This window comes from Blennius ocellaris (genome assembly GCF_963422515.1).
Source record: "Blennius ocellaris genome assembly, chromosome: 14".
Taxonomy (NCBI): domain Eukaryota; kingdom Metazoa; phylum Chordata; class Actinopteri; order Blenniiformes; family Blenniidae; genus Blennius; species Blennius ocellaris.
Genome location: NC_137663.1, coordinates 13,667,666 through 13,693,745, shown reverse-complemented (window position 1 = coordinate 13,693,745; position 26,080 = coordinate 13,667,666). Strand labels below are relative to the sequence as shown.

General features: G+C 42.7%; 1 protein-coding gene across 1 annotated transcript in view; it reads right to left on the bottom strand.

The window, feature by feature from the left end:
- The window catches only part of tiam1a (TIAM Rac1 associated GEF 1a), a 51,934-nt gene extending 30,286 nt beyond the window's left edge, over nt 1-21,648 (bottom strand). The window contains exons 1-7 of the mRNA XM_080509259.1: nt 21,494-21,648; nt 6,239-6,344; nt 3,735-4,396; nt 2,698-2,984; nt 1,419-1,691; nt 1,089-1,320; nt 146-318 (exon numbers count right to left, since the gene is read on the bottom strand). Of these exons, the coding sequence (XP_080365385.1) occupies nt 146-318; nt 1,089-1,320; nt 1,419-1,691; nt 2,698-2,984; nt 3,735-4,389 (1,620 nt within the window). The 5' untranslated portion in view covers nt 4,390-4,396; nt 6,239-6,344; nt 21,494-21,648. The remainder of the gene's footprint in view (nt 1-145; nt 319-1,088; nt 1,321-1,418; nt 1,692-2,697; nt 2,985-3,734; nt 4,397-6,238; nt 6,345-21,493) is intronic.
- Nucleotides 21,649-26,080: the final 4,432 nt, after the last annotated feature.

The following is a 26,080-nucleotide window of genomic DNA, read 5'->3' as shown; positions in this document are numbered from 1 at the left end:
TTACATTCGAAAAAGTCTGAATACAGAGCTTACTCAAACTTAAGTGTATGTCTTTATTAAAATGCACTTCCCTTTGTTTCTTGAAAAGCGCAGAAATGTTGCATCACACATATTCTCATGTTTTAAATTCCACGGTTTCTCTTACCTGGAAGAGAAAAGCATCTCCCACCGAGTTGCTGAGGCAGAAGACAAAGTCTTTCTTGGGGTGTTCGGGTACAGCTTGGACGATGCTGTTCTCCACCCACAGCGCATGCTTCGGGATGCTGTTTTGGTCGATACATGAACGGCCGTCTGATTCGTACAAAAAGAGGGTGCAGCCTTGTAGAACACCAAAAAAACAAATAGAGAGAGACAAAAAAGACAGAAAATTATTAACTTGCAGATGTCGGAGTAAGATCAAGCAATTTTTTATTAAAAATTTTATGTTAACAAGAAAGATGAATGACGTGTTGAAAGAAATCAACCGGTCAATATCAAGTCATTTTAAAGTTCGATATTGATGCAACTCTATGGCTATGGATTTGGACTGCTGTTATTATTTTTCAATACAGCCTTTGCCTGAGTGTAAAGTGAGAAAGATGAGACAGCTTCCTCTATTTGGTGGGTGGTGGATGGTGAAGGCAGACAGGATTGCAGCTCCAGATGCTCTAACTTGTGCATTTCTGGAGGGCGAGATTGGATTAGACATGGATCTGGCCATAAAATTAAATTGTGATGAGGCTGAGGGGAGGAAATGTGTGGCCACACAGAAGCATGTGACAGAGGACAGCGCGGGTGACAACCAAGGGCGCGGACTGTATGCAGACTGATCTGATTATAGTCTCATGGAAGACAGGGGATGTTACATGTTGGAGGCAGGTGCAGAACCTTTCTCAATATGACATAATGCATTAATCAATCTTTTAAATCAAATTAACATATTTTTGTTATTTAATTACTAAATGAAGTAACTGACTGGCTTATTTTTATTTGCAGAAACAATACCAGTGCAGATGTATTTATTAGAACATGAATCAAGAATTGCAGCATACAATTTCATTACCCATTGTTGTCAAATGCTAATGAAAAAGTATGAGTTTAAGCAATACCTTTCAATGAAACCCAGTAACGTTTCCACTTGCGCTTTGTTGCAGGTTCCACTTTCTTGTTCTTTTTATGGACCAGGAAGTTCTTCACCGACAAAGCCCCGGCTTTCCTGACTGTACCTTGTGCACAGCCAATCACAGTGTCGGAGGGATACGCACTGCTGAGCGTGCCACTGCTCTGCTCATCGCTCACAGCAGAACAAGCCTCCTCCGTGCAGTCACGCCTCTGATTTGTCTGATGGGAAACGATGGTGGAATTAGAATCACGTTGACTCCATTATACAGGTCTGTCATTCAGCACAATGTGTACCGAAACTGACAAAAGAGACATACCCAGGCTTGATTGTCCAGTTCCTTACGGAAATTTTCATACACTCCTCCCCTGCATCCGTCGCCACCTCGTCCGTCTCCACCTCCTGTGCTGCTGCTCCCACTGTCGCTCCCATTGAAGACACTGCTCTCGGTGGCTGAGTACACGGAGAAAGAGGCCGACATGGCCTTACACCGTCGGGACACCAATTCACCATCGCCGTCAATCTCCGCAGTGACGCCATCGATCCCGCTGTCACCGTACTCACTGCCCTCACACAAAACACCAGAGATGTCCTGTTGTGCAGAAAAACAGAATGATGAAAAATGATGTATACATTTTAAAGTTTGCACAGATATTGAACTGATATGCTTGGGTAACAGGCAGAAACAAGTAACAATCTGGCTGACCTGAATAACTAATCTGTCTCCAAAATACAAGAATGTCTCTCAAATCAGCCTGACTGCTCGAGTGACACAAGAGCTTTCTGGGTTCACATTTCTGTGTGTATACATGTTGCTATGTGCCTTAGTGCATTGCAACATCTGTGCACTATTTCCATGCATTTCTCATGAAAGAAAGCTTCTTTCTTTGAGCCAGAGGTTCTTTCTCACTAAACTGAGACTCGCTCAGCTCTTTTTGTCTTTGTTTTGCTGTGTTTTTGGTCTATTTATATCCACCAGCCCCCACCACCCCACCCTCCCAGCTTGATGAATTTATAATAAACCCTCTTGGTAATGCGTTATCCAAAAAAGGTGCATATTTTTTCTGGGTTCATACTTAAAGAAATGTCTAGCTCAGTATATAAATACTAACTGCCAGTATTTAAATCATGGCAATTATGATACACAGTATCAATACAAGTAAAATCACTTATTCATCCAATATCTTATCAAAGTGCTATGGTGGAGTGAATGAACTCTCCTTTACTTTTTGAGTTAGTGTAATGTGGTAGAAGAAGAAAAAACATATACTAAAAATATACTAAACCGAAGTTTAGAAAAATATCTTTGTTATATGTAACCTCCATCTACACATCTGCGCAGCATGAACACACACAGGAAGTGTCTGTAGCTGTAAACAACATGGTAATTTCTGTAGTAACTGGTGCCCTCTGTCATGCCTGTGACCCCCTTTGAACTTCCTGGACAGTGACTGGTAAACAAAGTCATTCATCATTCTAAGTTTGGCTGTCTGTTTTTCGAGAAGATCATAGAAAGGAAGGATATTTTCGTCCGGTCCACGGTTTTGTTCTGTTTTTGTTTTTTTACTTATTCACAAGCTTACGAAAGCTGATCAAACCTGAGTAGTCTGTGCACGTCGTCCCTGGAAGGCAGGGCACGGTGGAGCCGGGATGCCGAGTCCCGCCAGGCCCTCCGAGAGGCAGTGTGAGCGTCTGCAGGGGAGCGTGAATGCTCCGTACCCACTGCTATCCTCTTCGGTAGGAGACATCAACCCCTCCTCCCCTTCTGCATCTCCATCGCACTCAGTTTCTCTGCGATTTTTAGCGTAGCGACTCCTCTGCCCCCTGAGGCCGGGACTCTGCTGGCTGCACAGATGGTCCAGAGATGATGCCCTTTCAGCTGAGCCTGAAACGTACACAGGTGGTTATTGCACGTGTGTGTGTGTGTGTGTGTGTGTGTGTGTGTGTGTGTGTGTGTGTGTGTGTGTGTGTGTGTGTGTGTGTGTGTGTGTGTGTGTGTGTGTGTGTGTGTGTGTGTGTGTGTGTGTGTGTGTGTGTGTGTGTGTGTGTGTGTGTGTGTGTGTGTGTGTGTGTGTTTTTTGCATGTGTGCAAGTGTGACCAAGGTGAGGTTGAGTGAATTATTGCCAGTTAGTTTTATATGATTTTGCTCCATTCAACCTTCTCCATGTGCAACTGCGTCCTTCAAATCAGTGAGACTGATTGTGAATCGGTGTTTGTGTGCAACATTCTCATGCATTCCTCTGAGCTAGCCAGCCACTTATGGCAGCTCTTTGAGCTGTTCCCAGCTACCACCTGCTGTCACGCTGAACCCCTGCGGCTGCAGTTAAGCTAACAACCCTGTGATCAAGTGAACTGCTGCAGCCGACGGATGGCAGCCAACCTTCAATCAGCAGATTTTCTCAAATAATTCTCCCGGTACTCAATGAGTGCCTGCGATTTTTTCCCCCCACCTGCCTCCCCCCCCCCCATCACCAAAACAGTGAGTCAAATCAACGCCCTTGAATATGTGCACAAGGACACAGAGTCAATCCCTTTCTTGCAACTTTCCTGAAAAGCTTCAGGCAGGATGATCTGTCCATCCATCCAGCCATCATCCATCATCCATCTGTCACTATGTATGTTTACCATCCTCACCTGTGCTGGCTCTGGGGCATGTGAAATGCTCCTCTTCCTCCTCCTCTTCCTCTCCTCCATCAACCATCTCCTCTGTGGACGTGAGATGGTCTTGGCTCACGTCTGACAGAGAAAACTCTAGGCTGTCTTCCCTCCACATATCAGCCGATTTTGATCTCTTCTTTTTAAAACTCCCTCCCTCTCTGGAGCCGTCAGTCATTCGCTGGAGGTACCTTTCCTCTCCCATAACGTCACCCTCGCCCTCTCCCATTGAGTCCTCTCCTCCATCCTGAGCGATGGTGTCAGCCTCTGAAGTTTCCGGGGTGGGCGTGGCCAAGGGGTCATCGTCGTGCTGATAAGACTCCGGCCTCATTGTCATTGCAACACGTTGTGTCCAGTGTGGGTTGATGCCGAATTCTCCAAACTCATCTGTCTCAGTGAAAAGCTCCAGTCCGCTCTCCGCTAAGGATTGTGGGATGCTCGGGGTGCTGGACGAGCGAGTGGAAGCTTCTGAATTTCTGTGTTCCTGTTTGACTGAGGAAGAGTGCCTTGAGCGGCGTGTGACTGGCTGCTTACTGGAGACGCGGAGTGAGCGGGACGTGTGTTTACGGGACAGATGTCCCGTCACATCTCCATAGAAACCACTGTCTCCATTCTGACTCTCCACGTTTCCCATGATTCAACTGTGAAGCGAGAAAAGATTCTTAGTGAGACAATATTTCCTTTATCATTGAATTTCGCAATGTACTTGGAGAGTATTAGAAAGCTTTACGAAACTATGCCATATTGACAAAGTAACAATGATCACCTGAGCTCACACTTAAAGTTAAACCTGTACTTATATGTATTGATAGGGACACTGACAACCTCAGGTTGAGGCTGATACTAAACAAGAGTGAGTCTCGTACATGTGTACTTTACGATTACCAGCACCACACAGAGGGTCCCAGATTATATTTGGCATCAAGGCCAGCAAAAGTATCTTGGCAAGCATCAAGCTGGTGCAGTTTATAATTTTCCTGTCTGGCACCCACAATGCAAAAATAGAAAAGTACATTGCACATATCTGGGCACCCATAGATGGAAACACATATAGACAAGAGCCTGACTACCTGAAAATACTCTGCCTGTTAATCACAAGGGTTTAGCAAACAAATAACAGGAGAGAATGCCACTTTGGGCTTTTTGTAATTTGTTGTTTTTTTCTGCTTTGATTCAATCAGCAGGATATTTGTGAATGACTCCGAGGAAGGACAGATGTGCTTGTTACAATCCTTGACACGAGGACAGGACGGCTCAGGATCAGACCACAGTTGAAATTAAGACTGTCTTCTTTACTGCTGCTTGATTAAGACATCTTCCTACCTACCACTGCTGCACCCAAGAGACACATATGAATGATAAAAAGAATAAGTAAATCCCTTTTGAACCACCTGGTAAGATGGCAAAAACAGACCTGGACACACCGAAACGCATTAGCGCTCTGAGCTTCACAGTTACCACCTGTTTAATCGAGAGATAGTATGACAGATCCCTCATATTCGCGATATTATAATATTATTATAATATAAAATCTATTAATGGCCGCGCTTGTTGTCAAGAACATGTGTTTTCCAGCTGTTAAATGTGTTTTTATTCAGAATAGTAATTTTCTTTCAATGTGCACCAGTGGCTGCAGGGAGGTCATACAAATTAATTGAGAAAAACAGAAAACATTAAATGTGACTAAAAGTACTGACGTTTCAGTGAAATTGGGGGAAAAAAACAATTATAATAGCAGTGTGCTGTCAACTGACGGAGGCAGAAAGTATCCATGCTTAACGAGGGATCAGAATGTCTGGCCACATCCTCCAAGAAGTTTGGAAGTATAATATTGAAAGACCTTTCTGCATTGTTATCAAATCTGTTGTAAATATTTAGATAGGAAATAAAACATAGGTGGGTGTCCATTCACTCTGGAGTAACCATCAAAGGCCTGCTAATAACCAATAGTGGTTTAGAACTTGTAAAACACCGACATTCTTGTTTCAAATGTAAATAACTAAGTATTTAGTTCAATATTTTATCCCAGAATAATGAATAGCAATGTGCTTAGGTGGGCAGTTCACACTGCAGCACTTTTCAACGTGTGCAGTAATAAAATTATTCATCGGCCATAATCGCAAAGGAGGCAAAAATGATCAAAGATATCATCCTGAGCTGTACTCTGTTGAACTTATGCATCTTAACAGCCTCTTTAACCTCATGTAGCTCGTGTTACACAAGCACTTGAAACTGATGAGTCAACTGATGTCAGATCAGTTTGTCTTCTGTGAATCACACATCATCAAACCCACTCCATCTGTCTGTGTGGGCAATGCTGCAGAAAAAGAGTGACGGAATATCGGTTTAAAACATTTTCTCCATCTATTATGCCAACTGCAGCTTTAATATCAAATCTTAGCAAACATATGCATGATCCAGATAGATTTCATTGTGTAATCAAATTATATTTGAAGAGTTGAGGCACAAAAATCTGTGGTTACCTATAATTGTGCTGCCGCATCACCAGCTTCCCCACATCAATGTGGTGTCATCTTTCGCCGTTAGCATCATTCTACGCACATCCTCAAAGGGTGGTCTCAGTGTGCCCTGAGAGAAACAAGGAGAGAGAGAGAGAGAAGTTTTTCAGCAGAGCTCTCCCAACTTCAAAGTAACCCAACGTGTCAAACGGCGCAGAGGGAGAAGAGAGACGACAGGAAGGGGAAGGTGCTTCTGAAACCACGACAGGAGCACCTGCCAGATATGTCAAATGAAGCAGGTGAGGTAGGGTTGAAAGAAAGGCTACGAAGGGAGAAATAAAGGAACAAAGGGACACTGCTTATACGAGAGTAGTGTGGTTTAAAGAACACAGCAGAAATCTTTCATATCCATCAAATGCACACATACATCATCAACAATAAAACAAAACAACAAAGCCTGCATGAAAACGTAATCTCTTTTAACGTAACCCCAAAACTCATTGCCCACCCAAAACCTTGCAGACATGCTCAGGCATGTGCACAAAACATTTTGGGAAGGAATCCCTTTCTTCCCTGTAGACAAAGAGAGGCTCATGCACAGGCACCGTTGATAAAATGACAGAAGATGAAAGACAGGAACAGAGTATGATTTTCTGCTTAAGGCTCGGTTAAACGATCCTCGCCAACACAACCTAATTTTCTCTAATACTAGCCCTGAGCTGCTTAGGGTAGACCAAGATTTCCATAATGTGCGATGTATAGTATGTACTCATGCTTGCCTGTGTGTACCATCTCAGATGTTTTCAGTTTGCAGCCACATGAAAATGTGGCTCTAAATAATGAGCACATTATTGATGATCCTGATAAGGTGCTGCATGTAGAAACTCAGAATCCTTATTGTACGACTACCTGCTGCCCTCCAGGTTGCAAAACAACTTTTTTTTTTAGATTTATTCATGAACTGGTGAGCCAGTAAGCAGGGGACTTCTGTGAGTGGTGCTATCGTATTATCGTGGAAAAAGAAAGAGGAATAGAAAAAGACACCATTCATCACTTGGGAAGCAGATGGCCATCAGGGCTGGGGCAATTTAATCTTCACATCTGGTGAGTCATTTTAGGCAGACATTTCCTTTTTCTGACAATAAAGAAGCAACAGTTTGTTCCCTTTGAGCTAAAGTGCTTCTATAAGCAACATGTGACTTTTTTACCGAACTTCAAAAGCACCCGCTCTTTTTCTTATCTGTGTTATTGAGTCTTAGAGCATAAACAGATAACACTGATGGTTTGTTTATTCACTCGGGAAGAAACACAATAAAGCAACCACTCTGCAGTTCTGGGTAAAAGCCAGAGTACGTAAAAGGAAAACTGCAGAAGGCAATAAAAGAAATGAGAGATTTTGATAATCAGTTTTGTTCTACTGGTCAGATCTGCACTGTTTGTGTTCATGTATACTGCAGCACATTTGGCCCAGCTCTGGGAGTGAGTTATATAAGCTGAACCCAACCCTGATACTCCTCCTCTTTTCCTACCACAGCTCACCCAGCCCTATATTTCTCATCTCTCCTCCATTCCTTCTGTCCCTACAAGGCGCACATGTTGTCCACCCACCCCCAAAAACAAACACAAACACAGGATGCACTCACATTGTTCGACAGGCGCTGAATATGTATTTCAGAGCTCGTCAATCGTCGACAATGTGGGTAAATATTGGAGTTCATCACCAGCATGATTCATAGATTTAGTGCATTAGTAGTGCATATGTGATATCATTAACCTGCTCATTTGAAGACATGGACAACAATTGTGGGTTTTACGACTTAATATGACTGTACGTTACTGTAGCCAGCAACATATTGTTCATCCTGATGCGTGAATTTAATGTAGGGGGAGGGGAAACACACGCGCACGCACGCACACACACACACACACACACACACACACACACACACACACACACACACACACACACACACACACACACACACACGCGCACACACACACAGGTCAAACGAACAAAACAATCCTGTTCAACACAACACAGGGGAAATCAAACCGAAGCCCTTCCTCGGGCAGGGTACAGTCTAAAATGTTTAGTCTCTACGTTCGTTCCTGTGCATGTGCCCCGTAGCAAGGCACGGGAGAGGGAGTAACAAGGAGAGGAGGGAGAGCTCTCTGTTAAACCCACATAGAGTTAAGAGGTGAGGCAAAGCTGGAGGCGAAGCACATGAGGAAGCGAGTTCAGAGGTCAGCACAGACGGAAAGAAAGGGAGACAAAAATATTGGGGTTCTGTGCTATAAGTAGAAGTTTGATGGAGAAAAGTCAGGAAACATGGCGGGTGAAGAAACAGAGAATATGGGAGAGGGGGAGATAAAGAGGGAGAAATTGGGAGGTCCTATTGTTGCAGAGCTTTAAGTGGATAAGTAGACATGTGCTCCGTCTGCCTCTCTTCAGGCTTAATTGAGGGAGCCGAGACAAAAGGGGAAACATAATTATTCGCTCTCTTTCTCCCAGCCCCTCGTCCTCGCTCTCATTCTCGCAGTGTATTAACACATTGAGGGAGTATATTAACACAATGGCCTGCGCAACAGCAGCCGGGGCATCATTGCCATGCAGACATGCCCACTCAACAGAAGAGCGCACACACACAAGCAAGGAGAGGAGACAAAGAAGAGTGTTGAAGGCAATAAAATACATGCTGGTTATATGAAACTTTTAACAGGGCTGTTTAGCTTCATTTTTCACTCCACATTTTATTTTTATTTACTAAATCTGTTATGAACATGCTGTCTGCACGCAGAGTGCTTGTCTAACCGAGTCAAAATCATGAGATCAGCGCGAGACAAAGATGGGACGAAGCATTGTGCTTGAGACTGGTTGTACTGTTCACTTACACTGTCAGAAACAACTTTGCGCTGGAGCTGTCAAACTCACATTGCCACTTCACGACAGTTACATTAGGAGGCCGCTCAACACCCATAGGCTCTCGCGCCTTTCACCTCGGACATGAACACAGACGCACAAGTCCTGCGGCTCAACCTGAAGCACACAGTCACATAAAAAGCAGACGCGCATCTAGTCTCACACACACACACACCTGCACGGTCCCCAGGGAAATGCAAGCGGGATTTTTTTTCAGACTCACACGCAGGCACTCACACTCTGGAAAAATACCAAAGGCCTGTCAGAACAGCAACGTCGCAGGCACACCCTGCTTCCCCTGCCAGTCTTTTCATCTCTGCACCTGTCTCCCAGCTCCACCCTAAGTGACACACGGCTCGGCTCTCAAACCACAGCGCCACGGGGATGTGCACAACTGTACGATGCAGCATCGTGAGAGAAGACAAAAAAACAAAAATCTCATTGCTGTTATTGTCTAGACAACCTTACGAGAGATTGTTAAATGACACACTGACTTCAGATTATGAAATCACTGAGTACTCCTAATAGACAGGTTTTGCAGGTCCAGAAGTTGGACTGTAATTTTGAACACTGTTTTCTGAAAATGATGTTCACTTTTTGTGTAATTTTATTTCGCGACTGTTGCCTTGTCAAATAGCAAATTGCATGTGAAGCATTGATTGCGATATGTATAAGAGGATGCCACACATATTTATATTGTACTACTATGACTTAAATTATGTGTAGCTATTAACAGTTGTAATTGTAGTTATTGATGACTACACAGCAGTAAAATCTTTATGGATTCTAAGATTAATCTTGTTGATTAAATAGGTTGTCAATACTTTTCACCACAATTTTATTTACTTGGATAACTTTCACACTTTTGTAATTAGTGCTCAGCGAATGTACTACTCTCACAGCTTTTGATGAGATTCCCAATGAAATGGTGTTGTGATTTTCAATTTAAATGACAAAAAAAGCCTAATTATATCTTTACTTCTCAGATTTTCTCACAAAGAACAATCAAAGAAAAAAATGCTCGCCTTGAGAGTGGAGTCTGTAGAGCAGCAGTGAGTCTGGATACCTTTGTAATCAGAGACGCTTCCACCTTAAATGGCCTTTCTGACCTTTGTCTGCCCCCTCAAAGTGCGACTACCCCCCATCTAGGTTCAAAACACAATGACGCAGTAGCAGGAGTCTCCCTTCCTTTAGGCCTTTTCCCGCACCTTGAGCATTCCTTAAATATCTCAGCATCCCTCCTCCTGAAACGCAGAGAGTGAAGTCACTTTTAGGCTTACCCACCGTCTGGGGGTTAAACACAAGAATTTGTGGATGCTGGAACCTTTATTATGAGACAAGTCACAATAGGCCACCATGGGAGTGAGGCAAGATGTTTTATGTGAGTGTCTCGAGAAGGACACAAACGTACCTGCAAGCATGCATATATTGACTCTTTACCATTTTTGTTTACGTGAAGAAAATCTGCTTTTACAGATAATATACACCGAATAATATGTGTGTGTACTGGTGAAAGGAGTGTCATGATCAAGATTATGGACTGACTGCATGTATGTGAAGACCACGGACACAAAAAAAATAAAGTGCACACCTTTGTTTGCATGTGCGCATGCGTACATTGTTCACCACTGGGATGGACTGCATCTATCTAACGTGGAGACAAGACTTGGAGCACACACTCTGCCGCACTCCCACAGTCCCACTGAGACAGTACAGTCTGAGACATCACCAGCAGAATTCCCTGGAAGAGGGAGATTAGCTTCTTATTCATCCTTTCGGGATCTGACAAGACATGCGCCACCTCCCCCCACACTGAGCTAAAACACATACACACATACACACACACACGCATGCACACGCCAAAGATTTTATCAATTCTTTTTTTATACATGGTTTTTTTTCTTCTACCACATTACTAACTCAAAAAGTAACAGAGTGTTCATTCATAGGATTTTGATAAGAGAGAAGAAAGACTAATACATTCAATAAAAAAAAAACATAGCAACCAGCTTAAAAAGCAGGGGTGAAGATATAATGTATTGCTGCATAAGATCTGCAAGAGTTTAGATTTTGGGTCAGTGTGACAACTGAGGATCAAGTGCAGAAAAAAGAAGAAGGCCAGCAGAATTTACTATGAGCCAATTCACTCCACTTGGCTCCTCAAGTGTCACAAACCGCATTTAATATGCTTCTCCGTCTTTCCAGGAGCTTACGCTGTACGCTCCTTAACTCAGATTTCAGCTGACTGTCTCTGCAGCGTGGTGCGGGCAGGGATTACCATAATTTAAAGAAACCACAAGTCCTCCATTGAGTGAGAAGCCCAAGAGAGTCAATGAATGTGTGTAGCTTATATCGCTCCACTTGGCCGTCACTGCTGCGGAGCTGAAGTGCAACCTCAATGATCAGGAGTCCCTGTAATGAACTCTAAGACAGGAAACCCTATAATTCAAACCACTCCTTATGATATGTATGTTTCAAATGTGGGGCTTTTACACCAGGTGATCACAGCACATTGCTCCCCCAAGGTCAAGATCAAGGCATGTCAGAGTTAATTAAATCCTTCCTGTACTTGTGTTGCAGGTTAATGTGCCACTTGAAATCCTCTTAGCTAAAGAATACGACCATAAGGTGCCGCAGGTTGAATGGCCAAAGAAAACTACCGTTTGCTGCTTATTAAATATTAATATATCACCTCCCTTCTTTTTCCCAATCCACAATCAACACTCGCTTGTTCTTCCTGGTGAAACTTTGATTGCGCAGACAATCGCCTCCCAGTCATCAAAACCAATCAAGTGAATATTCATGTAGAGATTTGCCATTCCAGAAATGTGAGAGCCACCAAAAGGACTATTGTTTAATTATCCAATAGAAGACAAAGAGCCATATTTGGCCGCTAAATGCAGAAAACCTGCAGGGCAGAAGATAGCCTGAAGGAGTGAAGAAATAATAGGAAAGAAGACATTAAAAAAAGAAGAGAAGAAAGTGCGGACACATGGCAGCATATGAATTTCATGAAATGGAAAAAGAAACTCAAGCCGTCTGACACGTGCCTCTCTAGATCACTACAATAAAGGCCCAGTCACTTTTAACTCCTTGACAAACAATACATATAAGCAACTCATTCAGTAGACAAAGCTCATTCAGCCTCTCTAAAAATCTGACAAGCACAAAAACCACAGACAACAGCAACATATTGGCATCATTGCCACTGGATACAACAAAATTGTAGGCGCTCACCATAACTACATAATCAACACTCATAGAATACAAGTTCAGTATAAAACCATCATTCACTTATAAAAAAAAAAATGGTTCTTTTACAGATTCTGCATCAGCTCCACTAAAACACAATCATCAGACAATCATCAAACAATCCATTCAGAGCAGTTCAGAGCTCAGTTTCTTGCTCAAGGGCATTTGAGTATATGGACAGAAGGTCAAACAGGTGATGACTTGAGATGATGAGATGTGCTTCTGTAACTTCTGTCACATTGGCAGCATGAGTACAATAATTACAATTTTTTATCAAAAAAAGAAATTGTATTAACAAAGAAATCGTGGTTAAAATCAGTGATATTTCAGCAAGCTCATTAAGTGTCACTAATATTGATCATTAAAATAGTTTGAGGGCAGCAGAGGTGTCATCTTTCTCCGTCCTGCTTATTGAGCAAACATTTAACGCTTTACAACTGATTGAGGTAATAAATGGACCATTATGTAGAGGGCCGTCAAGGATTATATGTTTGAGTGCTTTAACAGAAACTATACAGGCGTGTTCTCACTATCTCAGCCTGAAGAATAAAACTAATTTAATCATTTAGTGTGAAAAGTAGTTCTACAACTGAATAGTAGTTTCAGAGTTTCCTTTCATCGTTCTAATAATAACTAAGTATTGCAACATGTAATTTCCCCATTAAATACAGTATCCAGACATCCAGATCAGTTAAACCCCAGCATCAGCACAAAGACAGACCAAAACACAGATACACACACCTACAGACAAACACAGACAGGTTTGAATCTGGCCAAATTGGCAGCTAATACCTCTATTCCGCTGTGTGCAGGCTGAAAGGACGGTGAAATAACAGGGTGGCTGAGTGGGCGAGAGAGAGGGGGAGGATGAGAGGGTTTTAGGCAAAGGTAGACTGATAGAGGTAGGAGGTTGAGACAGGGGGCTGGGCATGAGCATGGTGAGGGAGTCGGCACAAAAAAGATGATGGTGTTGAAAGTGGGATGAGAGGCTATTAATGTTGGGGGGGGGGCTGGTGGAATCGAGTGTTGGACCACAGGTAGACAGATGAATGATGTGTGCTGAGGTGGAAGGAGACACAAGAGGTAAAGAGGTGGAGTGGTGCTGATAGGTCCTGAGGGGATGATAGAGATAGATGTTGTGTCAGTTCAAAGTAGGCCACATGTGAACAGAGCCGATCTGTTGTCAGTAACGATATGACTGGAAGACAGTCCGGGGGGAGTCGTCCAAGACGTTGTTGTCCGAGTTAGTGTGGCTTTAGCTGTGAAAAGGATGTCTATGGGAAAGAAAGGGGCGCTTTTGAAGAAAACCCGGTTGTGTTTCCCATACTCTTCATTTCAGTAACGAAAATTGGCACCGAAAATATTATTATCATAATTATTGACAATCAGCCCTACAAAGAGTTCAATCCTGCCTGCTTATGACCATTCCTTATGAAATATGAAATGACAAAGACACCAACTAACCAAGAATCTTCATAAAGGTTCTAATTTGTGAACTTTAATAAGAGAAACTATTTTTCAACACAGAGGTTTATTTTATTGCCCGTGACGTAGCATTAGCACCAAAGCAAAATGGCAGTTAGGATTTCAGATCTCAAGGGATTTGGGTGCAGAAGAGAGTACAATGTCCTTTGTTGCATTATTGGTAACAACAAAATTGAACAGACAGGAAAATGCAGACCTTGAATGAAGGACATGATTTTTGGACAGGTCAACCAAACAAACAAAAAAACTTGGATTTATCTTTATTAAAAGATGATCAAGAGTCATCTACTTCCCCAGACAAGTTGTTCAAAACAATTTTTTTGGTTTTGTTGCAAGTTCAATTGCCACTACAAATACTATTCCATTAATATTGGCTGATGAGAACTGGTTTAAAAGAAAAAAGAGCATTGATTGAATGAAACCGATTAAAGTTAAAATAAGCGCACAACACACCATCCAAGAAAAGAGCACAACACACCCTAGAATGTGATGGGAATGCAAGTCCATTAATGTAACAGCCCTTTAACACCAGTTAAGATAAATGGTTCAGTCAAGGAGTAGAAACAGTGGGGACACAGAGAGAGAGAGTGAGAGAGAGAGAGAGAGAGAGAGAGAGAGAGAGAGAGAGAGAGAGAGAGAGAGAGAGAGAGAGAGAGAGAGAGAGAGAGAGAGAGAGAGAAATCTAGGATTAAGAGTGCAGACACACCGTAACAAAACAAACCATCGCAGGGTAAACCTGAGAGACGAGGTGCAGGTAGATTAGGAAAGATGTTAGCACCAGCAGAATGGACAGCCTCGTCTGGATGGGGTGTTGGGGGAGGAGAAGAACAGGATGTGGAAGGGGAAGTTATCTTAGTGCATCCCTGCACCTGAGTCAACAGTGGTGCCGGCAGACAAAGTGCCCCCTTCAAGGAGACACAGGAGACAATGTGCTGCAGTCAGCCGAGGGGGTAAGAAATGTTCGACAAGAATGTGACAGACAAACATCAGCTATCCGTGCTCCGTCTGAGCTCTCGGGCCAACAGAGGACATCACTAATGGAGTTCTGGGGTACACAAATGCATTCAACAAAACTGAAGGAGATTAAGATGAGAAATGGATTTGTATGAGACAAACCGAAATGAACTATAGTCTCCGAGTGGGGAAAACATTAAAGGTGGCAACCCACAGTTAAAGAAGCTTTACATGTGAAACAAATTAACCATTAAGCCAAAGAAAGCCTGGCATAATGCAACAAACTGCATCTTGTTCTGTAGTCTCACATGTTCAGACTTCTCCATCTGCTGTTTTAAAAGCCAAAACCAGTCCTGTCTCTTTTTTTCTTTGAAGATTGAGCACAACAACATCAATGCACCTTGCATACAGTTAGGTGTGACAAATTCAGAGAATGAGAAAGGAGCTATACCAGAAACGTTTATCAACTTTCTGCAAATCTCAACAACATACAGCTATTTCAGAAACCTAAACACACAATAAGTTTCCAAAGCACAGAAAGGTTAAGCTTGGGTCCAGATGAACGTAAATTATAAGGAGAGGGATAATGCATCATCACTCTTTTCGATGATAAAAAAGAAAAAAATTTAACCAAACACAAAATCTATTTTTGTTTCAACTAAACATTGAGGAAATGTTACAAGACAAACTATTAAACTGTTATTTCAGGAGGGAGTCAAAAAAAGCACACCACAGGCTGTTGAGCATCAGATAGTTTCTGAAAGAAAACAAGACTTTTTGTTTTTGTTTCTTCCGTTTTGTGTCACTACAAACACAATAAAGATTGGTGAAGCAGCAACCCGCTTCATAGAGAAAGGCCATTATATTAGCAGCCTTCAGGTCATTATGAGATGTCTCGTGACAAATGCAGCACAACACTGTCACTGAGACAAGGATGTCAACAGCGTGTCAGTAATGTGGCGTCCCTTCAGAGGACAAGGTTGGATTTAGGTCAATGGGTCCATTTCCTGAGAGTTGATCTCTTGCGTGGACTCGAGCTGGGGGTTATTGTTTGGGCTCTGAGTGGCTACAGTGAATAGAGCCTCCCCTCTCGGTGCATTAGTGACCTGTATAAGCTCCACACGACTCGCTGACATCTGAGTGCAGGCCTGAGGGGAGACGACAAAGACAACCTGACCACACATACACGCACGCACATTCATGTTCCTAAAAGCTAATGCACCACAGGACAATAACAAAAACACACAGTCAAATAGAAACCTTATACACCACTCAACACTGTTTTTATCCGTAAAGAAACTGAATCCAAAGAACCAAAAAAAAAAAAACCCATGCAGCTTTATCCATAAGCCTCTATTCTTGCCTTTGTCACTCCACCACACACAGACATTCACAGACATGTGCACTCACTTACAGATGCACACACAGGCTTTTGAGGCTGCCTTGTAATATTTCACTGCATCACTTCCAGGTCAACAAGCAGGGACGTGAAGTGTGACTATGTGATGAGCACCGAGTCGCCAGCCAGTTGGGCATCTCGTTCTGCAGCGATGTGGGGGTTGAAGGAGGCGATGTGGAGACAATGGCTAAATAGGGTTGTGTTTTCCACTTTGGTTGCACAGATGTGTGTAAAGGTAGGCAGAGAACACACTCACAGCACACACAGAAAGGAGGAAGCGAGAAGGCATCCAGGCAGAGATTAAAAAAGGAGATCCTGAGAAGATGAAATCTCCCCAGTGCAAACAAAGCATAAACACAATCTTTGAAGACACTTTCTTCGCTTCTGCTGTAATTCCCTCCTTAAACCCCTACTCAGCACTTCACACACTGATGTATTTTAATCTTCAGTTCGGGTTTCACGTTTTCTCACAGTATCTGTCTTTACCCATCAAACCACACCACCACCATAACTCAGCTACTGTGTGCTTTTCAAATGATGCTTCTCTGGGAATCATACAAATCTTATTAGCACGGCTCCCATCATCTGTGAACACTGAATGTACAAGAACTTGAATATGAATCTTTCTTTCTCGTTCCCATCCATTTATGCAGAGAAAAAAAAAGTATGAATTTCCAGTTGTCTTATAAAATAAATGCAGATTTATACAAACATTCGCTCACATGAATGCACAGACATACACACGATCAGCAGCCAGCCAGAGCTGATGTGTGGCCTAGAACGCAACACTGATCAGAGATAATGGGAAGACATGACAGGGATGGTAGTGCTGTCAGACCAAGAGAAGAAGGATGGAGATGTGATGGAGTTAAAGATAGACAGCTGGGGATGAAGAGAAAGGAGAACGAGAGATAAAGATGGAGGTAGCACAGGATGGAAGAAAGAATCTCCCAGTTCGTCAGCAGAGAGACGAGACAAAAGGGAGAAAATGAATGAGGGCACATGCCAGCTCATGTCAGCTCTGAGACACCCCTCCCCCCGTCTGGACCCCTCCGCAAATTAGAGGCATCCCTTCTGCTTCTCACACGCCTTTGCATCTTATTTCTGCTCTCGTCGGGGGGGGGGACTGGTGATGATGAGCACAATGTTCTTCACCTTGTGCTTTGCACTTTAAACTCCAACAACTCCTGGAGTCCTGCTCAACCAGACCAGTGACATTACAAACGGACGCACATGAGCACAGACGTCACTCTGACACAACGTTCACACTGACTCATTCAGCCGCTCTCATCTTGCAAAATTTCCAATCATCTCAAAAGCCCACGCAAGAACACACACACAACCACACATATAAACATTACATCCCAGTGGTTTCCTACACATTTTATTTGAAAATGAACCAATAACAAAGCATTTTAATCAAGTAATTGAAAGGTTACATAGATTTGTCTTCATTCTTTGGTTAAGGCCCGCGATCCCCTTTTTCAAATCACAGCCATATTTTTTTTTTCTATGATCTATACTGCAAAGGGATTCCCTCTGCTATTGTTTGCGCGCAACCACGTGACCAAACCAGCATCCTAATTGGACACACTGAGTGAAACCAGAGACGAGGAAAAACATTTCAGTTGCCAATTCTGAAAGACTTCAACAGTATTTGTCGTCTGCTGGGCTCTGACTGACTGCGGCAGAGAACGGGGAGGGCAAGAGACGGGAACACACACACAGAAGACAGACACACACAAGGAGCCCACAGTCAAACACAAACATTTAAACAGCTTGATTGCGTGTGGGGAAGATGGGCACTGGTGGAGCTGCATAAGCCTCATATTTGCTTAACAGCAGAAATAAGTAGACCGCCGAGAGAGAGGGACGAGGCCTTAGAGAGGCAACATTTAGAAAATGAGAGAGGACAAAGATGAGAAGGAAGAGAGATCATCCCTTTCATGTTGATTGTGTCATGGTTTTATCATGCCTGCTGAATGCTGGCATGATTACATGTAACAGTGTACATTGTGTTTGTGATTACATCTCCACTCTGTCACAAGTTCAGCAGACTATTATTATAGACAATAATGAGAGAGTAGTTGCAGGAAATGATGAAGAGAAAAATAGGATTAATATCGTCATGTATATTTGAATAATGTCATATTTAATGCCTGCAATGCATTGTGAGATTTATCGGGGCAGATCAAACTGATTAATAGAACTGATTATTCTGCAGACTCTCCACCAGTGTATTCAGTTTGTGCTTCACATGTAATGCCCTCGTCACAGTATGAGAGAGACCTCTGCAATAGAGGCTCATCTTTCATTTGCTGTCCTATGAATTTAGAAGTTGGCATTTTCATTAAAGTTATAGTACTGATTGAAGTTGAATGTAACTGAGTTCAATGTCCTCAAGTGTTTGAGTAGTGCTGTTTTTCTGAGGTTGGATGTGTGTAAAAGTGAATGCTTTTATCAGCCCTATAGGTGAGGTGACTTAGCATGGGAGCTGTGTATCAATCTGGGTCTGCATGCACACACAAGAAACACACACAAACACACACACACACCTACAGGGCTCACTTAGTGGCGCCCCATCCCCCCTTCACGCTAACCCACAATATTAGCTTACTGTACACAGAGCACACGGTGGCGTGGATGTACACACAGACCTATTTGTCCATGTAGTTTAAACACACATGCATACACACACAAACCTGGAGGTGTGGTGTGTAGTGTGTAGAAAAGTATAAGAAAATGGGGTTCCCCCCTTTTTACTGCCCCCGGGCTTTAGCAAAGCCTTTGTCAATTTTAAGGGAAAAAAGTGTGTGAGAGTACACGTACACACACACACACACACACACACACACACACACACACACACACACACACACACACACACACACACACACACACACACACACACACACACACACACACACACACACACACACACACACACACACCAGGTTTTATCTGCCACTATAAATCCTTTCACGGATCGCTTCCTCAAAACACCCTGCCAATACTCAACTTCCTCATGGCGGCAAGTGAAGCAGTGAATTGAGGGGAGACAGATAACACAGAGGAAACAATACAACATAGACAAGAAAGAGACAGACCTCGTTTATCATTTTCATCCTTTCCAAGTCAAATCAAGCATTTTAACACTTCCAATCAAATACTAATAGTAGGTTTTACTGTTAGAGTTAAGGTAAAATACTGAGAAGCTGCAAACTGTTACAGGTCTGAAGTAAAACACAAAGCATTGATATAACTATTGGTGTAACTGTTATTTGTTTTTTTAAATCCTGCATATATTGGCTACAGTATCACTGGGATTTGAACTGCTTGTAATAGAAATGTTTTACTTGTTCAGCTGATGAAACTCTGAACTACTGTGATAAGAATTTCTCAATTGAGTTATTCTCAATGCATGAATAAAACAACGTTTTAGAAAAGGTTAGGGTTAGTTGGGATTGGGATTTTCTTAAGGGAGTAACTTAAACATTATCTGATATTAGTGGCAATAAGGTTTGGGAAGAGAAGGGAGAGCAGACACTCTATGCCCTTTGATCTGTCATTACTCTTTGGCTTTTGGCCGCCTGAAGATGACCCTCTGCACAGCTGAGACCTGACACCACACACACACACACACACACACACACACACACACACACACACACACACACACACACACACACACACACACACACACACACACACACACACACACACACACACACACACACACACACACACACACCCTGACTGATGGTGAATATGTTCATAGTGTTTGGCAGGAGATAAAGTGCACTTTTGCAGACTGTCTTTCGTCGTCATTTGTTCTTACTTTCTTATTCTCCCCTGCCACTGTTGCTCTCTGCCAAGGTACCACTTTACCTTTAACTGCTGTTCCCTCATGACTCTCAATAGCTCTCCCGGTTTCCTTTTTGTCTGTGCAATCCTTTATTTTTTTTCTTCTTTTTAAGCTATTCCTCATCTCTTGTACTAATATTTCCATAGAAAATACACACACATACACACACACACACACACACACACACACACACACACACACACACACACAAGAAGTGGGCTGATGTCTTTGTCAGATCCAAATCCGCTCCAGTCAGTGATTTGTCCTCCTCCAGTTCTTATTGTAAATCCTTTTTAACTTGATATTTCTTTTATTTCTGAGCAGTGGCTCTCTAACAAGCTTCTGACAGGCCATAATTACTTTTAAGTGCTGCTTGATTTGTTTAATCTGCAAGTGAGATTAATCTCATTTCATCTCAAGTAATTCCATATCTTTCAACTACTTGTGTTTAAATGACCAATCCAAGACACATAATGTGAACAGCAACACACATCACTGTTTGCCCTTTGAGCTGTGCAGTTTGTTGAGTTCCGGGGAAACTCTAAGGTGTTGTCAGTTCAGTGAGCTGCAAAGGCATTTTGTTATCACTGAATTACCTTGTGTAGGAAACCAGACAATCTCCCACTGGAGAGCATTAATGATTGATAAACCCTTTTCATCCCCACAGACAATGGCCACATAGCCAGGGCAGTGAAACTAAGAATTTGTGGGACTGTCTAGAGTAAGTCCCTCCTATTTATATAGTATATAGAGAGTGAAAGAGAGAGAGAGAGAGAGAGAGAGAGAGAGAGAGAGAGAGAGAGAGAGAGAGAGAGAGAGAGAGAGAGAGAGAGAGAGAGAGAGAGAGAGAGAGAGAGAGAGAGAGAGAGAGAGAGAGAGAGAGAGAGAGAGAGAGAGAGAGAGAGAGAGAGAGAGAGAGAGAGCTATGAACAGAGAAAATGCCAAACAGTGGAATACTGTACTAGAAAGAAGTCACTTACTTACAGAGACACATTGTATAGGACAGTATGCAATTTTACAACACACAGCCATGTTACACACACACACACACGCACGCACGCGCATGCACGCACACACACACACACACACACACACACACACACACACACACACACACACACACACACACACACACACACACACACACACACACACACACACACACACACACACACACACACACACACACACACACACACACACAGTAACATACACCTTGCATTTGTATGAGAAAAGCGTTGTTGTCTTAAAGAAGTCATGTGTAACAACATTACTGTTACATCAACTCCCATAGTCATTGATAGGTTAACAAATCATTTAATCACAGACCTCCTCCCCTTTGAGGAACTTGGTAATATTTGAGAAACTCCCAGAAAACCCTCAAAGCAGAAAGTATCTCCTTACCTTGACTTAAGGTCCCGGGATCCCCTCTGTGTGTAACAGTTAATTCCCTGCGGTAGTTAAAACACTCTCAGCACATGTCCTCTCCAAAGAGGGGAATCCTTGCATCAGTGAGACGTCTCCAGCGCAGCACTTCACTCCACACACACACACAAAACACAGCACATACTCACACATGCTGCCTATTGCATGCCGAGCCCAGACTGAAGGCTGAGTAGAGGGTGTGTGTGACTGCCTGAGTCTAAGCCCGCCCTCTTTTCTGTTGGTTTCCCCTTCTCTCCCACATGCACTCAATCCAGCCCTCCTCCTCCTTTCCTCTCTGTACTCATCTGCGCTCCTCTCTTTCTCCCCGTTTCTTTCTCTCGCTCCAGTTTCACCTCCCCTGGCTTGCCAATTGACTGCCAGCATGTGTGCTGTGTCTTTGCCTCTAAGCCTTTAGATATCCCGGTCCTGTTTTTAATTGCTGGCTCTCTGGCCTCAAGTTCCACGCATAAAACACAGACAGATTCAGTGAATACTCAAAATAATACACGTAGACACACAACGTACATATCCACACAGGATAAAATAAGTCAAGATAGTGCATAAATATTATTTTCAGCAGATAATTTCAGAAGTTAACACGTCATCGCCACCTGTATAACATTGTGCAAGTCCCTCATACCGTCTACTCAACCTGCTACAAATGTATATTCTGACACCGTTCTATGAGAATCAGCATTACTGTACCTTTGGTCCTCAGTGGCACATCTGGTGGATTGGACCACGCGGGCCAGCCTTCATTCCCTGCATGCATCAATGAGCCTTGGTTGCCCATGACCCTGTCGTCCAGTTCAATGCTTCTCCTTCCTTCAACCAACTCCGATAGATACTGTCTACTGCAGGGAGGAAACACTCGTAAGAGCTGCAGTTTGGGAGAGGCTTTCCCTGCTTCACGTGTTCACTTGCTGGCTGATATAGCCAACCCAACAACAAAGGTAACGAGTGTTTGATCAGTGTTACTTATTTCACCTGTCAATGGGCATAATCTTAGAGCTGGTCAGTGTGTAAGAAAACCTAATAGCAGTCATACATTTTCTAGGTAAGTGAAAAATGTCAACATTAAAGTACAGGGGGGGAAAATCCATCTGTTTCTTGGAAAAAGCCCATATGAGGGGCTGATGCTGTTGCTTCAGCTCACTTCCATCTGTTGTTGTTCTCCTTATTGATCCTTCACTTTTATAACCCAATGGGTATTGTGTAACAAAAGATTCACATAAAAGAATCAACCCTTGAGGTATTATTTTATTCTTCTGCTATTGCACATGTTTGCCGTGTTTTTAGCATAGAGGAATCACCGTCATGGCTTTGAAGAGTTCCTAGTCTAATATTTTACTGAGAGGAACTTAGGTTCACAAACAGTTTAGTGGATTTCCACAGTAACCCAGCATCTGTCAAGATTACTCAAACACTGTACAGCTTAACTTCACATTTATATGCTAAATAATGTGTATGTGTATGTGTATGTGTATGTGTATGTGTATGTGTATGTGTATGTGTATGTGTATGTGTATGTGTATGTGTATGTGTAATGTCAGTGTGAGGAACAGTTTGCTCTGTGATCAACACAAGCAAACACAGGAACATGTGATAATGGCTAATACAAACACTGCAATATGTAGTTTTGAATTGCAGTAGTAAGCGTATTTGCAAGTGCTTTGTGCCGAGACTGGAAGATAAGACAGTGGAATGCGTTGTAACTGTATACGTTTGCTTAAAGTATTGAAACATTTTTCCAATATTTGGGAATAATAAGCCATATTATTAAACTGTGAAGATGTGAAGACGCAAAAGAAAAAACTGTAAATCAAATGGCCCAAAGCCGTTTGACAACAGAATAATATAAAATAGGGGACGCAGGTTGTCTTTGAGCTGATGGGGGTTTATTTGTTTTAATAGTGTGTGGTTTGTTTGTTTATTTTTTTTCTTGTACTGTCACAGTCCAAAAACATGCATTTGAGGTGAACCGGTAGCATTTTCTTAAAGAAACTAATTGTGTATGCTCAATACATTCTTCCAAATGTATTGAAGTATTGCTTCTATTTGTAAATCTACAGATATAAAATAATAACCTTTCTTCTCGTTCGGAAAGAAAGTTGCTTTGTGCCCAAAACAAAACAACTGTCAAGATTTTGTAAGAAATTCATGAAAGCAAACAGTCAGGATTACATAATGGGCCGATTCTCATTGTTGTGTCTGTCTGCTGCTCGAACCATTTAGAGGTAAGCATATCAAGATGAAAGGGCATGGAAGGTAACATATACACCCAACAAAATGGGCCTGAGAGAGTCTCCACAGGATGACACAGTGAAGACAGTATGAGGATACATCCACACTGGTGCAAAGCCAACACGCACACATTCACAGATTGCAACCCCCCAGGCACATGGTGACATTTCAGCACCTCACTCAGACAATAGCACTGTTTTTTTCTTGTTTTGTTTTTTTGCATATCACAATTCTTTTGTGTAAAGCTTGAGTGTATGACCCTGCACATATGCCGTCTGCCTGTCACCAAGCACCTGTCTGTTCATCAGACATCAATAACTTCTATCCGCTTTCCCTCTGTCTGGTTTGTTGTTGTTTTTCAGTCTGTTATCTAACAGATGCGCTGGAGAAAGCTGCGTTGTGCTACGAGCTGCAACAGGAAATGACCAATTCTGGAGGATAAACAGACCCTGGCTCCCAGATTCCAACACAAACATGGTGTTATTGGGGTGTAATGTGATTAGTTACTAATTTAACGAGGATTCTGCACCACGGATGTCAATGCATGCTTGTGTGAGGACACTACGACGGAGGTAATAATAACAACCACAGGTGGAGGATGTTATATAAGCTGAGGAGGGCTGGAGTACCATCAGGATGTCGGGGGGTTTCTTTTTGTTTGCTTGTTTTCCTCCGTCTGCACTCATCATTTTATGCGTCGCTTTTGTGATACAAATACACACATTGTTTGTCGTCAGCTGTGCAGCCTGTCGTAAGGACAGCATGGAGTAAACGAATATCAAAGCCCATTCATCGCTGTCCTTTCTGTTGAAAGAAGAGATTATTTAGTAGCAGCACTGTAAGAGAAACCGGGTCCACCCCCCTCTCCACACACACACACACACACACACACACACACACACACACACACACACACACACACACACACACACACACACACACACACACACACACACACACACACACACACACACTCCCGCCTCACTCGTTCTGCACACCTGAGCTGGTCTTTCAACACAATAGACTCCACCTTTCAATCCTTATCAGATGTTATCACGGTCTCTGTGTGGGTGGGGGTGTGAATAGCAGTGAAGAGCCGGTGGGATGAGATTGGATTCCCATTTCATTCTTTCTGCCATCTCAGTAGCTAAACATATTTTATTGAAATTCAAAAACAAACTGTATTGGAAAAGTGACAAAAAACGATAAGCGGCAAAAAAAAAAAAAAATGCATACATACTCAGTCGGGGAGGCCGATTTCACCCGCCAGACCAACAGCCATCACGCCAGATTTGATCAAATCATTATCACCAGCCATGCAAGGAGAGCTGATGAATAATGTATGCACCGCCGGGCTACAATGGTACATCCCTTCTGGACGAGCTGCGTTTCGCTTAGAGCCACATTAGCTACTGGTTGGTCTTCCCATTTTTGAGGGTCATATCTACTAATACCTATCTGGCACTATTACATTTTCCATTAGTGCGGGATGTCACTGGGTATGCACATGCACAGTAGCAAGCGAACAGATCATGTGTTGAGCACACATAGACACCAACCTGACTGAAAAATAAATTGTACAGGTATGCAGGAACCGACCACTGTGCTCATTAGTTGTGGTGACATATGTGACTGAGCTTCAGACTGGAAATGTGAGCAGGCATCAGGTGTTACACTGCATCCCTTCATGATCAACACAAAGAAGCATTGACATGCATCAGGTGCAAGCGCATGATGGACAGCCCGGGTCTGACCCGATAGGTGAGGTGTCAGTTATTTCAAACATCAAATCTTCCAGATGGTATGAGCTTCTGCTCTCATCTGTGGCCTCTAACCCTAATGAACATACAGCCACATATACAGACAGGGCTGTCTTGCTCCTCCAAAATCGTTCTATTTTTCATTCCTGCCGAGAAAGATCCCGGTGGAAGTCCAATGTACTTGTAATGCAATGACATTAATTCCTTCATTCATAAGTTTGCACTGCTTTGGATTTTTCTTGTAAGGGAGCATAATACACTGTATAAACAAAATATGAGAGATCTTTTTTTGTGTACTTTATTGAATGAAGTACAATTCTATGTGGTAGATGGGTGAACACTGGTAGGCAGATATACAACCAAGTTGATGTTAACATTCAAGCTTGCTAGTATGTTTGTTTTTTTAAGTGCAAGGTCATAGAGTACAACATTAGCCCAAAGCTATGAATATTATGAATATTCATAAAGGGGGGGGGGTTAGCTGATTACCTGCAGTGCAGTGACTAAACAGGAGCATTGTATATTGCTCAGTTTACTCTGGTAAATCACATTACTGGTTCTA